This window comes from Pygoscelis adeliae, unplaced genomic scaffold (genome assembly GCF_000699105.1).
Source record: "Pygoscelis adeliae isolate BGI_AS28 unplaced genomic scaffold, ASM69910v1 Scaffold38, whole genome shotgun sequence".
Lineage (NCBI taxonomy): Eukaryota > Metazoa > Chordata > Aves > Sphenisciformes > Spheniscidae > Pygoscelis > Pygoscelis adeliae.
Window position 1 is genome coordinate 10,483,650 of NW_008825614.1, and position 17,784 is coordinate 10,501,433.

Below are 17,784 nucleotides of genomic sequence, written 5' to 3' on the forward strand. Positions count from 1 at the left end.
TTTCTAGATAAACCCCATGGGGAGGCAGCAGTCCGTTCGACATGGATGGGTCTGTTGGCTTAGCAATCATACTAGTTCATGCGGTTTCTCCTGTCTCCCCAGGGCGTGAATCCTCAGCTCCGGATTAACGGGCCGATGAACATCAACCACTATGCGACGAAGAAGAGCGTGGCAGAGAGCATGCTGGACGTGGCGCTGTTCATGGCGAACGTCACGCAGCTCAAAGCGGTGCTGGAGCAGGGGCCTTCCTTCCAGTACTACGCCACCCTCATCGTGCTCATCAGCATCTCCCTCTTCTTCCAGGTGATGATTGGGATTCTCCTCATCATCACCGGTAAGGCGGACGCCAAGGCACGTGCACCCTCGCAGGGTGCTGCTGCGGTAGGGCACCCCATGGCTTGGCTGGCATGGGGGTGGGAGGGAGAAACTTCTTCCCCTGAACCGTTTCCCCTGGCTCCAAACAGGGCTGCAGGAGGGTTGAAGGCAGCTTGACGCAGGTGGTGGGGAGGTCTGTGTTACTGCTTTTCAAAGTGGGGAGTGGGTTGTTTTTTTCTTTTGCACAACAGCTCTGAGCACTACTCTTCCTTCACTTCCCCACTGCCGAATCCCTGCTGTAGGGAGAGGAGCTGGGTTTCAGGCCTCTTGCTGCCCACCCTGTAACGTGCCCCTTCATGCAGCTCCTGCAGATACCACTTTTTAGCTGTGTCTATCCCCTCACTCAAGCTGGGGCCTAACAGAACAATTAACCTCGCATTTAACCAATCCCACAGTTCTCCTAGTGCCATACAGACAGTATGTTAACACCAGCATTTCAGACAGGCTTGCCCAGTGCTCCATCTGATACAGGAGTTGCTGTATTTCAGCCTCCAACACATGCCCGGTATTAAAAGTCTGCAGAACGCTGTCTTTTCCTGTATATCCTAAGTGGTTTTTTAATGTGGGACATGGGATCACCGGCTACGGAAAAGCCTGTGATGTGTTCCTCCCCCTGCCCCACATGGCACAGCCTTTCCCAGTGGCAGCCACGGTGGCTGGAGCCAGCTCTGAGGAGAAGGGGGACAGGGGAGCACAACTGAGGGCGGGGAGCCACAAGGCTGCTGTTTGCATGGCTTATTGGCCAGACAGCCCCAATAACCGGGGCGTTCCCGTGTCTGAACTGGTCAATGCCCATCAGCTAGGTCTGATCCCATTCGTGTACCCAGATACTTCTTGGTCTGGGGGAGAGGAGGGAGTTGATAGCTGTGTCAGCACATACGTGAGATCTGGGCGTCAAGGAGGAACTGGCCTCCCAACCCAAGCACAACGTTGCTGACCTTGTCCCCCATGTCACCCAGCCTTCCTTTGCCTTGTCTCATGGCCATGCAGTGGGGGGGTCACATGGCACATGCCTGGCTAGCATGCAGCAGTAATTTGGCTATTTAGGCTTGGCCCGTTGGAGGGCCATGGCACCTCCATGGCAAAACAAAGATATGACATAAAAAAAAAGATGTTTTTCTTCTGCTCCGTCCTCCTATGTCATCCTAGGGCTGTAGGCCCCTGTAAAGTTCCTGGGACTATTCCCCCAGCTTTGTGGCCACAGTGCCCAGGGGCACCATGGACATTTGCCAGGCAGGGAAGGCTTGCAGGGGCTAGGGGACTTGGAGTCAAGCTACAGATCTCCCTTATTTTTGCATTGTATCGCACAGCTCGTTTGAACCTGAACGATGTTGCAAAGCAACCCCGCCTGAATATACTCAACAATGCTGCCACAGCTCTCATCTTCATCACAGTCATCCTCAACATCTTCATCACAGCCTTTGGGGTGCAGAAGACTGGCCTCTACCCTACCAGGAATTTTCGACCTTATTAAGTCATGGGGCAATAGATTCAGGTAAGAAAGGGGTGAGTTCCCATCACTGCCAGCCCCTGGAAGGGCTCTCAGTCTCAGAAAACATCATTGCAAGGTGGAGAAGGAGAAGGCAAAGCTGCGCAAATTAACAAAGCCTTTCCAGAGGCATGTTGTTGTCATCTGGGGCCACTGAACAAATTCCCTCAGAGGAGGAGGAGGGTTTCTCCTTGCTTGGTCTTTAAAGCAAGAAGACCAAACATCCCAACTGCTGGGGTTTATCAGCAGCAAGCGGCTGACCTCACACTAGAAATGGATAGCAGTTGTGGATGGGAGCTAAATTTGGGAAAGAAAACTAGGTGTGTTCTGGTAGGTATCCAAAGATGGCAGCATTAATCTGAGCAGAAGAAAAGGAAGGTGCTGGCGAGGCAGGGGTGAAAGAGCTCTTCACAACAGCCAGTGTGGTTTGGCAGGGGCTGTTTTAAGAATCTGACTCTCATTTTCAAGAGAGAGTCTTGTGAATAAGAGTGCAACCAAATGCTTGGGTTCCCATGACAGGTCAATGAGGGAATGACATGTTCTCAGGTCAAAAGTGCTTTAGGTCAAGAAGTGAAGTTCACATCTCTTGCTTACATGACCTGCAACATGTAAACATAGTTTAAATGTAATATACTTGGGCAACAGCCAGCAAGAAAGCTTGATAGACGCATGATATGATGAGGGAAGGCCAAAAGCCTCTATAAAAACACTGCTGGCTTGGGATCCAGAAGGGTGCGAGCGCTGAAGAGCAGCACCTCACACCCGTAGGGGTGGCTGTGGCGCCGAGTGACCCGGTACGCCATGACTGCTCCTCTCTGCCTGCGCAGCGCGGAGGAGCCTGCTGCGACCGTACTGGTGTTTCTGGTCTTCCCTGCAGGATCTGAGCAGCGCGGCCGGTGGGGAAAGCTCTACTCCTCTGCGTTTTCACTGACCTCAGCAGGAGCCCTTCGACGAATCCAGAGAATTGGGTTTAACTTTCAAAACTGTGTGCGCGTGTCATGGTATGCCGGCCCCTGACCGTAATGCTTTTGCAGTTCTGAAGGGGTGAAAACATTGCCTTTCAACGCTAGAGCAAACTTTGCTAGAGAAAGCTGCAGGAACAGCAGCAGGTACACAATTTCAAAGCGCAGTTCTGTACATCTCATCTCTTATTTTAGTTGCCTGCTTCACATATTCAGTATTGGCTCATTTTGTAGAGAAGACAGAACGATTTTCTTTGTAGGCTAAATAAACAAGAAAAGTCCAGCTTTTTTGTCTCAAGCATAAGTTGCTGTAGTTAAAGCAATGCTATCTAATAGTTTACCTCCCAAATGTTGGAATGGATTTCTCAAACTTCAAAAAAAAGTTCTCATGGGAGGACAGAAAAGTGTATGTGTGTCAACGTAGCTAAAACCAGTTCAAATGTTTTCCTAGTTGTTTAAAAATAAAATTAAATGTGACACAGTTAAGGAAACAATCAGATATTTCCAGCACTGGAAAATTAACAATGACAGAAAATAGATACTATGGTCTGATGTCATTGCCAGGGACCTATCAGGAATGATGTCAGAATAGCCTGACAACATTAGCAGAATGAAGAAACATTATACATAAGAAGACACTCTAGGCTTATTGCCACAATGAGAAATGACAGGTGCACAGTGTATCCCTTTATTAAAAAAAATCACCATTTAAGGTCTTATCACTAACATAAATGTTTTTAAATGTATCATTTTTATATTGACAATGCTGGGAATTCTCTTGTACTAGAACAATTTGTTTCCTTATAAAAAGTCTTTGAATTAATGATTTTTCAGATTTTTTTTGAAAGAGTAAAAATTTTCAATCCTAAATTTTGTAACTCTGCAGTCATGTTAGAAAATTGATATTTTAATAGCCTGGTGTAAGCCTGTTTAAATAATGACATGCTTTTCTGATTATTAAATGATATTTTCATTGTATGGCAGAATCAGAGTTCAATATGGATTTTTCATTTTGCATACTCTTGCCACCACTGAGAAAGAAATGTCACGAAAATGTCCACATATTGGTCGTCAGGAGCTACCGGGAGTGTCTGACACTTAAAAAAACCCCAGATACAAGCAGATTTCATTTGCACTCTACATTTGACTTTACAGAACTACATTTCTGTTTAAGTCACAGGTGGTGGTTTTTTCTGGAGAGGGTGTGAATGATCTTGCCCACAAAGGCTGCTATGGGCCAGCACCAGCTAGTACCTGCAAATGACAGTGGCTTTTTTGCAGCTGAAGGAAAGTTGCAAAAGAAGAGTAGGGTGGAAAATGCCAGTTATTTATTTACCAGAATTTAAATCAGCAAAGCTGAGCACCGTCTGGAATCTGTTTGGTGAAGCGGCTAAAGTCTCGTCCTTCACTTTGTCTGGGGGATGGCAGGTCTGGAGCCACACTAAGTTTGCTGCTTATCTCGGTCCTCTGTCTCTGCTGAGACCGACAGCAAACAGGGGTGAATGTTTCTGGGAAGCCTCTGTTATCCTGCTCTCCTCTAGAAAAAGGCTTCACTGTAGAGGCAGCAAAACTAGTTCTAGCCAATGCAAAACCACCAGCTAAGGGCTTTCAGCCACTGCTGGCTGGCTGGGTTCACGAAAAGGTAAAAAATTATGCATCCCATGTGCAGATCCCAAATCCTGTGACTCACTGCTTCACAGAGCAGGAGGCAAAGCAATTACCATTGACGACTGAATGTAAAGAGACAAAAAAAAGAAAAGGTTCATCTGGGAAAGAAGCAGTGAGGGGAATTTCATTACCAGATCTTAACTTCCACATCACCATCTCAGAAAGCTGCCACGTCAGGTACGGCAGTGCACGAGGCCTGCCCGAGCAGAGAGGGCTTCCCGTCACCCAGCCCAGGTGAGCAGAAGACTGGCAGCGCGCTGGAATGCTTTTCCGCCGTCACCTTTAATACTCATTTCTCATTATAATGGAATCAGACTCATTAGCAACCTTGGCTGCCTTTTTCCCTCTCCGTGTCTGACTCCCATTCCTGCCAAGCTTTTTATACTCAAAGGAGACACAGCTGAAGCGAAAAGGGGCCAAATTTGAACCTAAACAAGCAGTTGCCGTGAAAGAGCTGACCTCCCATTTGTGTAGGCTGTGCCAAGTACCGAGCTCAGGTCTAGGCTCTCACCTGCGGTCTGCTCCAGGAATTGTCCCCTGCCAGTGAGAGGGACCACCTCGTTCTCCGTATTTTCTCTCTATGATCACATCGCACTTGTGCTTTGCTGGGACGTGTTATTTGTCCAATGTTTCTACCTTGTTTCACATGATAAACCCAGGAAGACAGGAGAAAAACTGTTTTGTTGCCATCCCACTTTCTACAGCCCTATAGGGGACCGAAACAGGTCTCGCTCCCGGCTAACCTTGCTCTCTGCATCTCCCACCCACCTCTTGCTGCAGAGCTCTCGCTGGCTTGGGCAGAGTGACCTGTCTCTCTGGTATTGCCTAAGCCTTTGGTTATATGAAGCCAGAGGAGCAACACCTGGTTTCTAATCCCTGCTGCATGGCGACGCAGGTGTGAGTAACACACGGACAGAACTGAGCTCTTGTAGGAAGATGATGTATTTATAAAATGTGGGGGAGAATCGGTATGTCCCCCAGCTCTAACAGAGAGGTGGCCCAGGAATCGTCTTGAAGGCACAGAGCCACTTTAAGGCAGATAATTCAAAGGTACAATTCAGATTTTTAACACAAGGCATCGATGTCTAAAAAACAATCAACTTCAGACATTTATAGGCAATGAGAAGAGTCGAGATGTTCATACCAGGCAAACATTAAAGACAATGACAAAACAAGTCACATTATCGTTTTCACACAATACATTTCTCTCAGAATAAAAGCCAGCCCTTCTTTGTTCCCTTCGCTGACCTGCAAAAAAAGCCTCAGGTCCACAATTCACAGTCGTGAAGACAGAGTCAGCGTTTGTGGGCAGAGCCACCTTGCTGTGTACCCTGCGCTTGGGGGCCCAGGGTCCCCAGCCTGGCCACATCCTGCCCCGGGGAAGGTCTCTTCCGCAGCACAGCCCATCATCTCCCCAGCTGTCCCCAGCCAGAGCTACCGGAGCAGCTCCCTCCTGCCCGCCTGCCTGATGCACGGGAAATCCCGTGTAACTGATTTCCTCCTGCCATCGAGGCAGGACACAGCCAGGATGTACATGAGGGCTAGAAACTCAGGGCAAACTTCACCACAAACTCAGGCGCAGCTTCCTAAAAAGATCCTGGTGACAGAAACGAGATCGACTGTCGGGGGGAGTCAGCTTCCCAGCCGCGGTGAAGCCAGGTTCCTTCTTGCTTTCCGGGAGTTGTGCCAGACCCAAAGACAAGCCCTCCTCGCAGCGGCAGTGCACGCTGTGCAACACTAGTGACGGGGCACACTGACTGCCAACCAGTTTGGTGGCCTGGCCACCATTCTGGATGGCCACATCTTTTCACTGCATGGCTGCGGGACTACCTGCTCCTGCTGTGCTCCCTGCTCTCCCCCACTTCATGACTCTGGGGAAAAAAACTGCGGGTTGTTTTGGAAAAGGGGCAGCAGCCTCAGAGCAAAGCCTGGAGCCGCTCCTGCAAGATTTGCTGCTGGCCGGCGAGCTGGGGAGCGTGTAGCCCCTTCTCTCCCTACAACCCGCGGCAGTCTCTGAGCATGTGGGCTGGAAGACAGCTTTTGTCCCCATGGGATCTCTCCAAGCTCCTCCATGGAGGCTGCCAACTAGTGCCAATTAGTATTAATCACGTTTACTACCGCAATGCTTAAATACCAACTAAGAATCCCCACTGTGCTAGAAAGGGAAGAACATTTGTGATGGCAACTTTGACAGTGGGGATACTGGCCATCAGGAAACTGGACTGAAACCCACTAACTCCTTACACCTCCACCAAGGAGTCCTCACGAGGTAAACAGTTCTGCTTGCCACAGGCCTGGGTTACAAGGCGTGAAGGACAGAGCACAAGTCACAGCCAAAGCATGGGGGCGAAATCCTCAAATTCTGCTGGCAGTGCTGGAGTGAGGGCTGCACCCTAATTCCTAGTCCACCCTTTGCTGACTGTCCTCTCTGGTGAGGAAGAGGGGTCACTCGTATCATTTAAGCCAAGTGAGTTGCCTTCTGGATGCACCCAATTCTTGCCAGTGTCTGCCGATGAACGCCAGCTGCTAACTTCAGGTGCTGCAGACCACATCTAAGCCAGATGTGAAAGCACACAGTACAAATAACCCTTCCTCCCTGTGCATGACACTGAATCCGTCAGCTCCCCGTCTGCGAAATGGGCATCAAGTCGTTCTCTGCTTGATGGGGCCAAACAGCTGGGTCCTGCTAACACCTTGCTGCGTCCCAGCGCTCACCCTCCCCGCCAGCCTCTCCCCATTCCACAGGGATTGCGTGACAGAGCCAGCCCGGACAGGCTGTGGAGGTGCAGTCCCGGAGCCTGGAGAGCAGCTCACCTGCACACTCGCAGGGTTGTGCCTGTGTTTGAGTGAAGCACAGGCTCCAACATGCACCGAGAGCACGACTGACACTGCACATTCCAGGCAGAAACAGGACTTATTGCAACATTGCATCACAGGGCTCTGGCCTCCTAAACTCCTGTAATACATTAAAAAAAAAAAATAGTGTTGACTGTTGCCAGCTTCTTCCCTCTCGCCCCAACGGCAGTGTTTAATTTCTTACTCTCTACACGGGGAAAATACTTTCCCTCAATAAAAAGACTGCTCTGGCTTGGGCAGAAGGCTAAGGCTGCCCCTTCTAAGATATTCAGTGTCTGCATTCTGACAACGGCTCTGTGGACTCAGAGACACAGCCATCTCTCGTGTACCTCTCACCATAGCTGCACACTGCACAACGAAACTTTCTGAAATCTGGTTGACTTTTTCTGACTCCATCAGTCACAAAACCCAGACTGAGGCAAGCAGATGATTTGACAAGATTTCTATCTCACTTGCCAGAACTTGCATGTTCAGTTTTCTACTGCAACAGTGGAACTTGGTGGACTTGTCAAGCACCACAGTATTAATAAATGAATGCCTATTCTTAATTGGCATCCACTCCATCAACGTAAAAAGCAAACAATTCTAGTACCATGTCAGCATTGCTTGCATCCTGCATACCTCCATTACTCAATTCTCAACAACTCCCCACAGAGCTGGGCGCCATGAGCAGCATCCTGTCACACTCTCCCCTGAAGCCTGAGACCAGTAGCGGCCTTTTCAGCATGGTATGGGGACACCGAAGCTCTAGTGCAGAGCACTGACTGTGCTGGGATTTCTGGGTTTCTATAGTCCTGTAAAATGGTTACAGGAGTAAAAAATCTTGCCTTGCATTAATGGAAGTTTTAGGGGCTGAGAATTCCCTCTAGCATCAGGACGGCTGTGGACAGGGGCTCTTTCCACAGTTCTTGCACCAATGCCAGCATGGGTCTGCCCATCCTTTTATTCACTCAACCCTCTTCTGTCCTCACTGTTCTTTGCACCCAGTGCAAGTGGGAAGGCCTGAGGCCACCTCCTCCATACCGGGCCAGAGCTCGCAGGGCTGTTCCAGAGGTGAAGCACCAACAGCTGTGCCAGTTCTTCAACCAAGAACTCTGCTCTTTACATAGAAGTCAAACTATGACAAGACATAACTGTGAGGCCATAACTTATTAAATTAACCTTTAGATGCTGCATAAATGTACAGAATTTAGAGAGCAGAATACTGTCTCCTCTTTTTCTGATAAAATTACAATATTTCAACTAATAAAATATTGCCACTTCTTCCCTGCTAGGGTTTCCCTGATATCGTTAGGACAAACACATGTCTGTCAGATAAGGCTGCAAAGTTCCTCCTGAGATGCCCTCCCAGCTTCTCTGCATAACCCCTCCACTATCCTCAGGCAGTGGATCAATAATTTAGGTGGAGTTGTAACATCACCCCCTGCCACCTCGCCCAGCTGTAGGCGAACGTGGCTCTCATAAGGGAAGTGTACTTGCATCTCCATCCATGGCCCATAATTTGCTGAATATGAGCACAGTGTTTCATAATGACTAAAATGAAAAGCAAAGAGAAACGTCTAAGCACCAGCAGCCTAAAGTGCCTATCAGCCTCTCCACATCCAGATTTCCTTGGGTCAGCACATGGGCATGTGGACATGATACAGTTCAGAGAACTTACTTTGGTCCCCTGTCCAAAAGCATGGATACTGGAGAGATGGGGAAGAAGGGGAAATGGGGAGGGTTGTTTTTTTTTCTTTTTTCCCTTCAAGTATTGAAAGAGAAGCTGCATTACTGTAATAAGCCATTCTGGACTTAGCTGGGATTTGTGTTTGTTTGGTTTGCACCACGCAAGACTCAACGGGAAATATGGCACCTCTCCCACTGTACCACCCGCCAGACTGCACGGCAGGAAATACGAGTCCTTCACTTGGCGACATCTCCCCCACACGCCTTCCCAGCAAGACACGGATCCTACGTCTTGGATGCAACGACTCACAAGAGGACCTCCCGCTCCTCTAGCCCGATCGTCCCTTCCTCAGCTGTGCCATTCCATCAGAAGGCTCTGGAGGCAGAGGAAGAGTTTGTGCGCTTGGCTGTGTGCCTTGATAAAGTGCATGTCGAGACGAGACGGTGGACGGTGCTGCCAGGCAGCTTTGGGGTTGAAGGCTACAGTGTCTTCAGCTGGCGCCGGTTCCACATGCCCCGCTTTGAGTGAAACCAGTGGAAAAAGTTTCTTAGGGAGAGACGCTCCACTTCCAGCCCGGCCTGCAAGATCCTGGCATAAAGGAGAAGGTTAAATTTAGGGAAAACTTGATCACAAAGACACTGGGGGGTCGGCCCCAGGGAATGTCTTTTAAGTCATCCTTTTGTCAAGAGACTGCAATCAAATTGAAGAGTCCTGAATAGCTCAGAGGTATCTCATATCCGTAAGCAGGCATCTAATAACACTTGCTGAGTATTCATGCACCCCTGAGAGCAGGACTGGTTGGGAGTGGGCTGCACACACCAGGCTAGGAGAAAAGACAGCTGGCAACATGGGATTGCTCAGGATGCTAGGCTTTTCTGCAGTTATCTGACATAAATGACAGGAGAGGCCCCAAAACCTAGAACTACAAACCCAGAGGCCTATAATTTGCACAGCAGAGATCCCTCGTCATAAACTTCTCAGAAATTGTAACTGTACCTTGTGATCTTTAAATGTCTCTCTGAGACTTGCTCTTCTGGACAATTGCTATGCATAGTATAGGAAGTCTGAGGGACCCAAACTGGACCCACTGTGCACTGCTCTGCTTCAAGAGGACAAAGTCTTCACAATCACCAGTGCCTGATCTGCCCATGGCCAACCAGCAGTGTGGCTGGAAGGCACCGGGAAACGGCTCCTCTCTTCTTTTATCAGTGGCTGTAGTAGCGTATTTTGGGTCCACTCGCCTACTAGGTTTGAGGTCAGGACATGCTCAAAGACCCTCCCTCACTGACCAAGCTTATGGTGGCATTAGTCACCTCAGTCTCCTCAGATCCCCACTCTCCTGGTCATGGTTCCCCCAGGATCTAATGGGTTTCATCTCCTGAGCGCATGAATGATGACAATGGATGTTTACCTGTCCAGGAGTTCCCAGTCCTCTCCTCCCCAGCGGTCCCGAAACTCTTTTGTGTTCATGCCTCCGATCTTCTCCAGGTCAGACTTGTATATGCCCAGAAGGCCAAACCCATTCACCTCCCAGTAGCCTGAGGACAGCACAAAAGAGGCACAGGTATGTTGGTGCTTTGAACCATTGATGACTCCAGCAGGGCTGTTGGAGTGAGACTCAAACTACTTTTAGCACAATGTTGAGACCAGAGAGTCAACTCAGCACCAAGGCAGAGCCAACTGTATTAAAGCTTTGGGAAGTCAGAAAGGCTTGCGGACAGACAACATGGGCTGTCCTATGAACTTGTTAGCAGAGCCTCTCACATCTCTTGTCTGGCAGCATAGCACCTAATGTACCTGGACTGTCCCAGCTTCACAGGGTTGTCCCTGTGCCTGGATGGCTCAGGATGACCACCTCTGTGTAAAGGAAATCCTGCACTCAGATGGTCTGTCCCACTTTCCTCCCCCTGACTTGGCTTGGTTTCCCTCACCCCTGGGCTACCAGCTCTCCTCAGGACAGGCTGCGCCCCCTAAGAGAGAAACGGACAGAAAGGAGTAAAGGAGGGGTTTTCCAAGGTCCTCAAATCCACAGAAAGCCCTAGGAGATGACCAGGAGAAACGTCATATAAAGGGCTCTGCTGGCTATTTGATCTCAAATTCCAGGTAGCTGACACTGTTAAACCCCATCCTATGTCTAAAGCACTCTCACCTAGTGGCCCTGGAAGTACCTTAAGCTCCAGACCTTGATAGCACCAGAGAAACAAATCTAGAGGTGGTAGGCACCCTCCTTCTTTCCCCATTCCGCGAGGTCTGAGCCAAAGAGGCTCCACTCCCTCTTACCATCAGGCCACTGTGGGGACATGCCGCAGTGCAGCCTCATGACCATGGGTGCGAAGGCCATCTTGCCTTCCACGCAGTGCTTCCGGATTGAATCAATGACTCCAGCTGGGAAGTGGATGTGGAGGTCGCACAGGAAAACGATGCTATGTGGGTCCTGGAACCAGTCACACCAGTTGGGAAAAAATAGGTTGACTTTAAGTAAGTCTTTCTTGAGGGGCATGAAGACAGAGATACGGGACTGAATTAAAGAGCCATTCGTTGCTAGATCAGAAATTGAGATCCTAAGGGCTGGCAAAACAGCCATTGACTGGCTGTTGAACAATGGGCATGAAATAGTATGACTATGACCTGGCAGAGCCAGTATCGCAAAGCTGCTACTGCTGATTTCCCTCCTGTCTGATAGTCCCAGCAGGTGGGCCAAGAACCAAATGGACCACAGGCTCCTTGGAGTAAGGGGTGAAACTCTTACTCTGGAGGGACAGGAAACACTTCTATGTTTGATCTGGTCTGCAAGGCTATTCTCTTCCTTAAAAACCAGCACGTTCAGTTCAGTAGCAAAGGCAAAGAGGTAGCACCGGATGCATACTATCCACCTTCCTGTCCACCCCAAGTCCCCTGAGCTTACCGTCACGAGGTCTATCCCCGCCTGCAGCCCAGCAGAACGCTCGAAATTCCCCTTCAGCTTCAAGTACCGATAGCTGGGGGTCAGACAGGAAAGAGAAGTTCAGTGTGTGCATGCTGGCGAGCACAGAAAGCATCGCTAGCAGCTGTACACCGTGGGTGTCATGCTGCAGAGCTGCCCCTTGCCCCTGTGCACCCTCCCAAGGAGAAAGCAAGCCCTTCCTGTGCGAGCATGCAAGCTCAGCGCTGCTCCAGGTCCCAGCATGCCCTGAGGGTCTTCCCACTTACGCAGCAAGGATATGGCAGTCCTTAGCAAAAGTCTTTTCAGCTCTAGTCCAGCTCTGTCCTAGGACTAGACCTGTTACTGGGAACACCTGGCATGTAAAGGAAAGGACCAGCCGAGGCTGGTTCAGGGCAGAATAGGGTAAGCCAGACAGGTGTTCCAGCAAGTGGAGTCCCCAGAGGTCTCCACGCTCTCTGTCCTATTTCTCACAGCTTTCTTGTCTTCTCTGTCCACCCCCTGCCCCATAACTGTGAGACTTGCTTTCTGTCCTCTCTTGCAAACTTGAACAAAAGCCCGGAGAAAAGAGATGCATCTGGATGGATGACTGCAATAGGTACTGCCTTACAGTTTTATAACACAATTATATGCAGTATACATGTATGTACATTATAACAACAATATATGCATGTATATGTGCAAGGTCTGGATGGATGTCATCTTTGGGTTTCCAGCTGCAGGAGGTTGTGGCTGGTCAATACACAGAGATTGGCAGATGTGCTCTGTTTGCAGGCATATGCATGTGAGCAGTTTTTTGTGACCAAGCAGTACTCTCACCTGTGCAAGGCAGACCTTTTCAGAGCCTTCTCTACGTCCATGTCATCGCTGCTGTAGTCCGTGATGATGATGTTGAAGTACGGATCCTTAGTGACACGGAACAGCTCTTCCATGTCGGAGATGAACTGCAGCACCCAACGTGCCTGGTTTTTCACTGGTTGTATTGCAAGAGGGAGAGAATCAAAGTACAACTGATTTCAAAGACGGCGTGGCTTCCTAACGGGGAAGGCTTCTTGCCTCCCCTCAAACCCCGCTAACATTGCAGGGATGCTGAAATAGGCCCAGTCTGAAAACCTGGACTAAAGAGCCCAGGAATCGGTGTGGATTCTTCCCCAGACGAGAGTTTTCTCTGAGCTTACAAGCCATGGGAGTTTGGGCCCTGTGATATTTCTGAGGGGGTTTAACTTGGTGAGAACAGAAATTGGAAGTGACCCAAATGAGATAGTTGAGGCTGGCCCAGACCCACTGTTCAGGGCTGTCCCCACGGGAAGTGCCTGTCGTGCCATCCCTTGATGTCCCGGGAAGGCAGGTCCCCCTTACCTGGCACCACGAAGTGAACCATGGCATGGTGGTTCCAGGAAAAGCCCTGGGGCCAGCACAGCTCCGGCTCGTTTGCCACAGCCATCAGGTGCCGCCGGCGACCCCATGCCAGGTTCCTCATCTTCCTCTCCTCCTCCTCATCGCTGCCAACGCCCTGCCAGCCCCGTGCAAAGACGTACTCAGAGAAGCGGACGAGCCGCTCTCCCTGCTCCAGCATCTCCAGCTCCAGCAGATAGCGGCTGCCTCGTATGCGGTCCTGGCGTTTCTCCACGTTCACGATACGCCGCAGCTGGAACCGCCTGCAGGAAATACAGCTGGGGTGGGCTTGTCCCCCATACACCAGCCCTTCTCCCACCTCCAGCCCATTCAGCTCTGCCAGGTTCTTTCCTCCTGGCTAGCACAAACCTTTTTGTCCCTAGCTTCCCCCCACTTTGCTGCACCGCTTCCAAAGTCCCATGGGAAGGTTTAGCACCTGTTTCCTAAATCCACAAGCATGTGGGATTAGATCTGGGATTCCAGCCAAGAGAAAATAGTTGGCAAGGGAAATGAAATAAAGGTGACACAGAAAATAACAAATGTGTCTGAATGATTGTAGGGCTGGTAATAGTGAGTGTATTCAACACCTCCTACAACAATCTTGGCACAAGGAGTATGTTTGGGCTAGTGAAATTGGCTGATGACAGCTTATCAGCCAATAACATGGAGCAGGACTGAGCAATCATACAGTAAAAACTGGGGTGAGCTGTACGTTCAGAATGGCCAAAACAGGATGAAGTGCCAGGTCATGCCCTTTCGGATAATAACAAGTTTCTGCTGTAAAATGGATGCTCATCAGTTAAAAATGCTGAGAAAAGCTTGCGTGTACTCATCAGTTACACTGTGACTGTGACTGATGTGGCCCTGAAAAAACAAAAGAGATCTTAAGATGCAGCATGAGAGCTACTTCCAGCAGGGACTGGGAACTGGTAACACCCATTCTATAAAACATCCAGGATACTGGTCATTTATGTACAGGAAAATTAACCCAAACTGAAACCAGCATGAAGAAGGACAGCTAGGAAAATTATGGAAATAGAGGCCAACTCAACAGAAGGGTCAGGAGTTGGCTTGTTTAGCTTATAGAGGCTCAGAGGAGGTACGCCTGTTTGCCAGAAAGGCAATAAAAATGGTAAGTCTTGAGAAGAAAAAGAACCATATCAAGACCATGTAAAAACAGAGTACCAGCAAAAGCTGATCTCCAGTGGGTCATCAAAGCAGCGAGGAGCTGAAACATCTTCCCAAATCAGAACTGGGATCTAGAAATCCAGCTAGTTTTAAGATGGAGGTGCACACATTCAGATAACAGTGTAGGGTACTTGGCTGTCTCTGAGGTCAGTGTACTGATCCGCATCATCTGATAGGTTCCTTCTGGTCCTAAGCGATTCACAAGCTCAGATGTGGCAGACATCAAACCACAAGCACAAGGAGCTCCAGTCCTACTTCATATCAGCAGGGTTTCTTAATCTTCAGCTGGTAAAATGCTCCTATGTGCTCTCAATACCTACACTGTGCAAGGAGGAAGCCAGCAAAAGGCCAGTGATGCCAGCTGGACGGAAACCTCCGATCTTTCACGTTTACTGCCACCAGCTGTTGGAGGGTGATATTCAGCCCCCAGACATGGTCTGGTGTCCAACAATTCCCATTTCTCAGACAAAAGAGGTATTTAAAGCCCAGGTTTTTGCACAGATTCCTTGCCTGAAGTCGTATTTCCCACATCTAGTTTATCTTCTGATTCCCACTAGCTCCTCACATGACAGGTAGTCCATGTGCAGCATGGTACACCACCCCTTGGTTTTTACACTGTGCCTTACCCTTTACTTCTCTGGTTGAGCTTCTTGAGGAAGACACGTGTGACTTCCAGGGCCTCCCTTTCTCTTAGCAGCAAGTTTCCTGACGTGTTGCATTTCAGGTCAATCCAGTCTGTGCGCAGCATATGGAAGTCCAGGTTGCTCATGCTGAAGGTCTGCTCCCAGTTCACCGCCTGGTCGAACACTGGTACATAATCGAAATCCTCCTCATCTTCCTCCTCTGGCTCCCCATCCACCTCTTCCTCTTCCTCTTCTGCTGCCGCAGGTCTAGACTTGCCCTTCACAGGAGATGCCACCTGCGCCTCTCCCTCGCCCACGTCCCCACCATCGGCCGCCTTCTGCTCAGCAATGTAGGGCTCCGCTTGGTTCAGCCACTGCGGCAGCCCAGGCTGCTGGCTGGGGCTGGCAGCGCTCACAGTGCGTCTGCTGGCTTTGCCAGAGACCGGGCCTCCTTTCCCAGCTGGCACAGTGCCTGATGGCTGCAGCCCCTCCTTAGCAGCGCTGAGGTCTCCTCGAGGTCTCACCCCTTTGGGAATCATGACCCCTGAGTCCCTGGGGCCACGGAGAGGCTGGTCCCTTTGAGACACGGTCCTAGGAGGAGGGTTCGCCTTTTTGACAGGCGCTTTCCCCTGTATAGCCCTGGCGTGCTGCGGAGGGCTCCTGGAGTTGTCTTTGAGGCCAGCTTTTAAACGGGGTCTCTTCATTACTGGGTTCCTCTCTAGGCCAGCCCGGCTGAGGTTTTGGTTGGCAGAAGCCAGTGTTGCTGATTTGACACCAGACCTCTTTGTCCCTCTCCTCTGTAGCCCCTCTCCTATGTTGCCACGCATCACCGAGAGGAGCCGACGACGCTCGCGGAGGGAATAGTCCTCGTGAATGTTATCGCTGCCCACCACGCTGCTGGGAGCGTTGCCTGCCAGCTCTGCCCTCCCTGTGCCGGGGCGCTCGGGGGGACTGGTACTCTCCACGTCCTGCTCTGCATACTGCAGGTCGTCCAGGTTCCCCTCCTGGGAGCCTGCAGGAGTAATCACAGTTACACCTCTGGCATCCTCCCGCTGCCTTTCCCGTCCTGACTCAGGCACCCGCCCCGCAGGGGGAAGCTACTTCTCGCCTCATCTCAGCATTTTCTCTCCTGCTCAGAGGGACAGGGATGCTCTCGGACACAGAAGCTGTGCTCTTGCTGGTACCAACCTCCTCAGTACCTATTATTACCTGTATTAATACAGGTATATTGGCAATATACCTCAGTATTGCCAAAGGCTGTGGAGGGGTCTGGCTTTGCCTTTAGCTGTCGATCTGGCCACAGTTTTGCAGGGCAGGTGCGAGCATAGGCTGCCGCACTGCACACCTTTGGCTCTGTCACTTCTGCCCACATTTTTGCTAGAATTGCACCTCAGCTAAGCTGTGGGCCTGAGAGTTAATTGTCACATTGTCCGCTACAGACCACTGTTTGGTGACCTCCCAACCTGCCCTTACGAGAAGTGAAAGTGGCAGCAAATATCTCCTCCTGGCCACAGCAATCTGGCAGGGAAGGGCTGTGACTTCCTTGGCATGGAAAGTCAACAGCTTCTTTCAGCTGGTGCTGGAAGATCACACACAAAAGTGACAGACAAAAGGATCCTCCAGGCTCTGATGTTAGGGTCCCTACCTGGCTGTTCTGTCTTTTCTCCAGAGTCCAGGCTCTTCTCTGGCCGGTCCATTTTCATGTACTTGTAGAATCCAAATCTGCAGAGGAAAGGGCAAAACACAAGGTTTGATGAAAGTTACTTTGCCCTCTGCAAATAAACTGTAGCCACTGCTTCAGAGGTGATGGTCCATTACTCTGATTACATCTACCCAGCATCTCTTGATCCTCCTTTCCTATCATCATCACCATCTTTCGTATCTTTGGGCAATCAGATCTTACTCTGCACTGTCAAAGATGTCAGTTTTCCTTGCTTATCATCCCAGTCTCTCAAACATTTTCTGATAAGCGCAGGAGGAAATCCCAACATAAGTACCCCGAAACACTTCTTCAGCCTCCCTTAAACTGCTCCTTAAAGTTCAGTTATGATGTAGTGCTCACAAATGCAAGTCATCATGCTGCAAAAGCGGCTCAGGCAGATAATTGCAATGATCTCCCTCTCTTCTCTCGTACCACCACTGTCTGTGTGCTGTCCTTATATGACTGTGCTTCAAGCTTTCAGGAGGGATTTCCAGGACTGTTTCCCTCCATGTGTGCTTGATGCGAAGCAAAACGGGCCCCCAGTTCCCAAATCCTGTCACAATACATATGAATTGTCAAAGCAATAAACCTGGGTGGCACCTTCCAGCCCATGGCAGCCACCTTCTCCATCCTTCAGTATGAACTCCAGTCCCAGGAGTTCCCTCCCAAACCTAGGGAGGGCTGGAACAAAAGGTTCCAAAACCTTTCAAAATAGTCCTGTAGGGAGGAAGAAGATCCTGAGCACAGGGAGGCCACCATCAGTTATCTCACTGGAAAAGTGACTCTCCTTATCCTGCAAAAAAGTCCTCCTGAATGGAGGGGAATCCTCGCACAAGGTGTCTGCCTGTGGCATGGGGGAGCATGCGAGTGGCAGTTCCCTCGCGGGGCCACCTCTGAGAGCTGGATCCCAGTGAAGATGAACGACATGCATTAATTC

The 17,784-nt window shown here is 50.0% G+C and overlaps 2 protein-coding genes across 2 annotated transcripts in view; one reads left to right on the plus strand and one right to left on the minus strand.

The window, feature by feature from the left end:
- NINJ2 (ninjurin 2) overlaps positions 1-2,816 on the plus strand; it is a 48,309-nt gene extending 45,493 nt beyond the window's left edge. The window contains 3 exon segments of the mRNA XM_009332894.1: positions 103-334; positions 1,686-1,870; positions 2,742-2,816. Of these exon segments, the coding sequence (XP_009331169.1) occupies positions 103-334; positions 1,686-1,849 (396 nt within the window). The 3' untranslated portion in view covers positions 1,850-1,870; positions 2,742-2,816.
- A 2,602-nt stretch (positions 2,817-5,418) lies between these two features.
- The window catches only part of B4GALNT3 (beta-1,4-N-acetyl-galactosaminyl transferase 3), a 28,885-nt gene continuing 16,519 nt past the window's right edge, over positions 5,419-17,784 (minus strand). Inside the window, exons 13-20 of the mRNA XM_009333028.1 lie at positions 16,791-16,867; positions 15,149-16,157; positions 13,299-13,597; positions 12,759-12,912; positions 11,925-11,997; positions 11,300-11,453; positions 10,431-10,557; positions 5,419-9,607 (exon numbers count right to left, since the gene is read on the minus strand). Coding sequence (XP_009331303.1) covers positions 9,499-9,607; positions 10,431-10,557; positions 11,300-11,453; positions 11,925-11,997; positions 12,759-12,912; positions 13,299-13,597; positions 15,149-16,157; positions 16,791-16,867 — 2,002 coding nt within the window. The 3' untranslated portion in view covers positions 5,419-9,498. The remainder of the gene's footprint in view (positions 9,608-10,430; positions 10,558-11,299; positions 11,454-11,924; positions 11,998-12,758; positions 12,913-13,298; positions 13,598-15,148; positions 16,158-16,790; positions 16,868-17,784) is intronic.